This window comes from Gossypium arboreum, chromosome 11 (genome assembly GCF_025698485.1).
Source record: "Gossypium arboreum isolate Shixiya-1 chromosome 11, ASM2569848v2, whole genome shotgun sequence".
NCBI lineage: Eukaryota > Viridiplantae > Streptophyta > Magnoliopsida > Malvales > Malvaceae > Gossypium > Gossypium arboreum.
The window spans coordinates 28,291,019-28,297,115 of record NC_069080.1 but is presented as its reverse complement, the minus strand read 5'-3'; the positions used below and the strand labels follow the sequence as shown (position 1 = coordinate 28,297,115).

General features: G+C 30.5%; 1 protein-coding gene across 1 annotated transcript; it reads left to right on the top strand.

The window, feature by feature from the left end:
- The first annotated feature begins 725 nt into the window (after positions 1 to 725).
- Positions 726 to 2,400, top strand: LOC108465026 (homeobox-leucine zipper protein ATHB-40-like). The gene is made up of 3 exons (XM_017765327.2): positions 726 to 969; positions 1,058 to 1,371; positions 2,037 to 2,400. The coding sequence occupies exons 1-3, from the start codon at positions 858 to 860 to the stop codon at positions 2,253 to 2,255; spliced, it is 645 nt and encodes a 214-aa protein (XP_017620816.1). The 5' UTR covers positions 726 to 857; the 3' UTR covers positions 2,256 to 2,400.
- The last annotated feature ends 3,697 nt before the right edge of the window (positions 2,401 to 6,097 follow it).

Here is a 6,097-nt window from a genome sequence, read left to right as displayed (position 1 = left end):
TTTATTTAGTAATTATTTTAATTTTTACTTAATATAAAATTTTAACCAAAAGTATTGAATAAGGTAAGAAGATATATAGCTACTTATTACTTGAGGTAGAAAATATTAAATTGATTTTATTTTATTAAAAATTGAAATAAATTATTAGTTTTAAATAAGATATTCAAATTATCGTATTTATTTTCATCTAAAATTATCTAAAATAATATAAAATATTATATTAATAAGATTAAAATTAAAATAAATAATTTTTAAAAATCAATATTTACTTTTATCAAACAATATAATTATATTCCTTACTTATATTTACTAATTTTTAAATAATTTTTGATATAAATTCAATACTTATAAAATTTAACAATAAAATTTAATACATAATTTTTCACATTTAAAATTTTCAATTAATCAATCACATCCTAAAACTTTAACCAAACCATGTATTATATAGTGAAAAAAAAAACGATGAACTTTTGAAATTTAGGGTTTTGTTGTCTAACTTTATCCACTTGTTGGACGTGGGGATGGCAAATTTGGTTGACAGAATTTTCCAAACTAGTTCAATGATACAGTTTAGATGTGACAGTATTTCTTATTGTCTCAAACTAGTGTACCAAATTGTAATACTATAATGGTATTGTTGTTATTCATAAGAACGTGATGTCCAATATTGGAAACAAAGGTCTTATGGTAAACAAACAACTTCTAACTAGTCCTACTCTTAACCCTATAAATAAACCACATCACTTCCTTAACTCATCCATTACTTCTCTCAGGGATCACCCATTTCTCAATTTAGGTGAAAGCCAGAGGAAAAAAAAAAAAAAAAACACACCCGAAAAGCTAGAAAGAAAGAGAAAATGAGCCAAGATTATGAAATGATGACAAGCCAAATGAATGAACATGAAGATCATATTGCTCTTATCTCCCAAATCTACCCTGGATTTTACACCCAAATTGCAACACACCAAGGTACTGATCAGTGTGGCATGGACTTAAAACCACAAACATATTTATTCTTGCATTGTTTTATAATTAAGCCAGGCTTTTGGTTGAGCAGGGGAACCGAAGCCTCGACGGCGGCGGAAGAAGAACAAGGGAGGGGAGAACAGCCAGTGTGCGGTGGCTAAAAAAAGGAAGCTTAACCAGGAACAAGTCACTCTCCTTGAACTTAATTTTGGTAACGAACATAAACTAGAGTCAGAAAGGAAAGATCGGATTGCTTCAGAGCTGGGACTTGACCCTCGTCAGGTTGCTGTTTGGTTCCAAAATCGTAGAGCTCGTTGGAAGAACAAGAAGCTGGAGGAAGAGTATAGCAAGCTCAAGTCTCTTCACGAAACTGTTGTTCTCGACAAATGCCGACTTGAATCCGAGGTATGTAAATATACATATATCTTTTATTTCCCAAATGAAAATCATTTTAACTTGGAAAAAAAAAAAATCCGGTTTTAATCACACTTGTAAGTTTATTTGGATGTTTAAATGCAAACCCTTTGTTTTTCTTATATTTTAGACATATTTCCTTGTGGTTTCTTAGAACCAAACAGGAAAAAATATGTATGTTTTCAGAGATTAAATAATTAAAAAAATAATTCAAACTTGAGGAGGCGTTTGTTGGAAGGAAATGAAACTAATTAAGGAAGTAGCAGCGTCTTTGATCTTTATCTTTTTGATAAAGAAAGATACGGTGACCCACCAATATCAGAACATGCACGAGCTCAGGGCTCGAAGAAAGCCATGTCATGTACTTATGTTGTTGGGTTTAAGCTATTAAAAATATCAGTTAATGAGATCATAAGTTTATGTTCAATTAAAAGAAAGTGGGAAACGATATTCTTGGACAAAAAAAGTGGGATAACATTGACAAGGAACAACAAACAGCCACCTCATTGCACAACAAAAAGTAGTTGAAAATGTTTTTCCAATGAAAAACAGAGGGTCCACTTCCATACACCATACTGTCTTGTGGCAGGGGTTGGGCTTAGCCGAAGCCCACTTTTACATTCAATTTAAATTTGTTTCTTTGGTTACAATTATAGGTGGTAAAGCTTAAGGAGCAACTTAGCGAGGCGGAGAAGGAAATCCAGCAACTAACGGAACGAGTAGATGGGGTTTCCAGCAAAAGTACAAGCTCATCTGTACTGTCAATGGAAGCCATTGATCCAGTTTTCCATGGGGAATTTGGATATGAAGATGTTTTCTATATTGGAGAACACAATTATGTTCTTGGCATGGAGTGGATGAATCTTTTTATGTAATTATCATATCACTAGTTAGCGTGTGTAGATATGGATAATTAAGACCTCCAAATCCATTGTAATTAATCCTTAATTTCTTTTCTTAACTACTGTTATGTTATATAAAGTGTTGTAATGTTAACTTAGATTCATATTAATTTAGAAATCTTTTTTTAACTACTATTATCGAATAAAAACACTTTTTTTACAGCATACTGTATTTGACATTTAGATAACTTTATAGAAATTCTTTTTTTTTTTTTTTAAATTTCAAACCTACATTTTAATTTTTGGCTTTTCAAGTTTTATAGTAAAATTATCGAAACACCTCCTTTTATTCTTTCATCCTCCCCAACAGTATTTTCCTCTTTAGCTTTAATGTATCATTATATATATATATTTTTTAAATTTATAATTTAAATTAATTTATACCTCATATTTAAAATAAACATTTTAACCTTTCACTCTAGTTTTTTTATAACAATGATTAACAAATAACACTTTTCCACAATACTTTTAAAATTACTTTCTTTAGCTGAAGGAATTATTCTTTTTATTTAAGGGTTGAGGAGAAATTATAAATAATTTTAAGCATTGTATTAAAGATAAAATATGATAAAAATTTTAAAATTAATGTTAAAAATTACTTTCTTTAAAAACATTTTTCAGCCATAATAGTAGTAAAGTAATACGCATTTATGTTTATAATCAAACTCTCAAATGGGGTCATAATCTCTACTGTCTTTTTAGTAGAGATTGAAAGAAAATTGAATTAATAATTTTCTGAACAATAACTTTTCTTAGGTTTTGTTTAACAATTCATTAAAAAAATTAAATCAACTAAAAAATTTCAGTTAATTTAATTTTTTAACTACGTTTTATAAACCATAATAAAAGAACAATTTATAGAATTTTTCAATGGAAAAGTGTAAAACTACTTCTTACTCAATGTACATTTTTTCAGTTCTTTTATTTTATTTTATTTCTTTTAATTTTATTTTTAAATTACTTTTAAAATTTAAAATTACATTAATTAACCAGTCTAATCATATTCAGTACTTAATTTCATGAAATATACTAAATATATTTTATAACTTAAATTCAACACTTAATTTTTTTAATTTATCAAACAACACCCTATGTAATATATATGTAAATAATGAAAATTTTAGATTTCACAAATCAATTAAGAATGATTACATGCTCTTTAATAATAATAATAGTAGTAATAATAATAATAATAAAATATAACACTAGATTTTAACTATAAATCACCAATCTCTCCTATAAAAACCAAAAGAAAGAGAAAATTAGGATAAGAGTATTTAGAAGTGAAAATTTTCATGGATAATAATACCAATACATTCCATTTGTCTATAGGTGGCAAAAGTAAATCCATTTGACTATGAATCCATTATAAATTAGTAGCTGTGTTTAGGTAAAGCAAAAAGTGAAAATGCTTTATAGCAATGCAGATACAATGCACCAAAATCCATTAGCTAGGGTTTTTAGATTCTAGGATGGCAAAGGATCTCATAAAGGTTAGGAACTTTGATTATCCTCCACATCATATATCCCAAATTCTCAACCCACTCAACTTCATAAACAAAATTAATTGATAACAGATTATTATGATGATAAAGATTCTGGTCATCTTATGCTTGCTGGTTAAGACGAAAGAAAAATAGACAAGGATAGTGGAATGTAATAATAGTGAACCTTTACAATGAAAGAAACAAGTTAAATTAAAATTAAAGAATAATATCAAAAGAAGGTATCTTGATTACAATGAAAAACTCTTTGAAAATGTAACGGTAGAAGTAAGTTTAGTCTTTTTTTTCATATTAATTTTGTGTTTTAGGTTTTGTCTTTGTGTTATAAATTTCAAATTTTATTAATTACAGATTTTAAGTTCTTTCACAAATATTTCTAAATATATATATATATATATATTTGAATAAATGCTGACATACTTTTATTACATTACCAAACCAAATAAAATAACCGTTAAAACAAATAAGTCTCTTCGACTTCCAAAAAAATCAAAACAAAAAAAAATTAAAAACCCTTCTTCTTCCCTTACATCCCCACGCGTATCGTCAAGAAAACTACTTCAACTCTCACCATAGACTCAATGACATGTTCTGGCTTGAAAGGATCCAATGAAAATGTTAGCTCTCGTTCTCTGTTGTAGCGCTATTTCCATTCCGACCGTGATCGTTATGTGGTTCTGCACAAATTCCTTTCCTCGACCACCACACTCTCTCGAATCACCACCTTCACCCATCGAACATCTCGCTTCTGAATGAAGCCCTCCTTCATCAGCAAGTAAGCCACCCTATTACCTCCCCTTTTGATATACTGAAATTTGAAGCTTTCAAAACCCATTATAATCTGTTTAGCTACGCAGATGTAATTACTAACCTCCGACATGTCCATACCTTGCATTCTAAGCTTTGAAATAATCATGAGTGAGTCTCCTTCAACTTTGACTTTTCGAAACCCGATCTCTTGGGCAAATTGGACGGCCTGAAGGACCTCCAAAGCTTCTGTCACCTCCTCAGACGGTATGTTCCTATTCCAATTACATGTTGCACCCATTATCAAGCCTTTGTTGTCCCTAATGATTATGCTTGAACTTGATGCCTCCAGGTCGTTGTAAAATCTTCCGTCGAAGTTAACCTTGACCCACCGATTTGTTGGGGGCTGCCACCTTTCTGTTTCCTTAGTCACGTTTCTCGGGTAAAAGTCCTCCAGTATTTTCAATTCTCTCATATATCCAATTACGAATGTATATCCTATTGCCCACTGTATACTCTCCATATTTCTCGAATCACCATCTTAACCTATTCGGTAACCCTTACTGCACCAATGGGATACTCAGTATTCTCTTAGCTTCCCGATCATTAAAGGTGATATTGACTACACTCTCCTTCCATTTCCTCCTCTGTTCGCCAATTAGATCAGACACAAAATTTACCTCATTAACCTGTGATGATCTAATTATACAGGGTATGTCTCTAGGCAACTAAGCTACATCTCAGACTGGTATTGATTTTTCATTACCAACTTAGACTTTTTTACGCAAATAACACGAAAGAACTAATTAAATACCAAATTGGTATTTCAATGGCATTATTTACCAAAATGGTATGGATTGAATAGTGTTGGGGGTGGAGGGAGATAGGGTGGCAGCACCACCATTGTTTTCCCACCCAATTGTAACCCCATCATTAGTTCATGATTTGATTGAAAAAAAAAACTAATTTTAATGGTAGATGGGGTATGAGTCACGACACATGTATTTTATACCTATACACCAGTGAAAATTGGGTTAAAATACAGGTTGGAGGGGTGAAAGGCATGTGTCAGGCAAAATCCAGGTGGAGGGCATCTAACAAGCAGCACCTAGGTGGAGGTGACAACCAAGCCCAGAGAAGAGAAAAAAAAATTGTAGAAGAAGAGAAAAAAAAGAAAAATTCGTATGGTTAGTACATATGAATTGTAATTTTTTTACAATATATATATTTTTTCAAGTAATTTATTTAGAAATTTAATTATTTTTACAGACTTAGTATTAAAGATGGATAATCAATTCTTCATATGCATTCATCTCGATGGAGTAATTTTGATAACAATAGTTTGATGTAATTTAAATGTCACCAACAAATAGTAATGAGATTTAATAGAAATGCGTCGGTTGATAATATAAAAGAAAGGATCAGTGTAAAAATTGTTAGACATTGTGGGAGGAGGATCTCAAAACTATTCTACAAATTAACAATATCGACAAATCCCATCAAATTCACCAAGATAAAACTTGTAGACAATGAAGACGTGGAGGCAATTGTCGTACTTCATTG

Excerpts from the sequence above, each read along its gene's own strand:
- LOC108465026 (XM_017765327.2), top strand. The coding sequence starts at position 858 with ATGAGCCAAGATTATGAAATGATGACAAGCCAAATGAATGAACATGAA. Across the intron at positions 970-1,057 it reads CCAAATTGCAACACACCAAG|GGGAACCGAAGCCTCGACGG; the intron begins GTACTGATCAGT and ends TTGGTTGAGCAG. Across the intron at positions 1,372-2,036 it reads AATGCCGACTTGAATCCGAG|GTGGTAAAGCTTAAGGAGCA; the intron begins GTATGTAAATAT and ends TTACAATTATAG.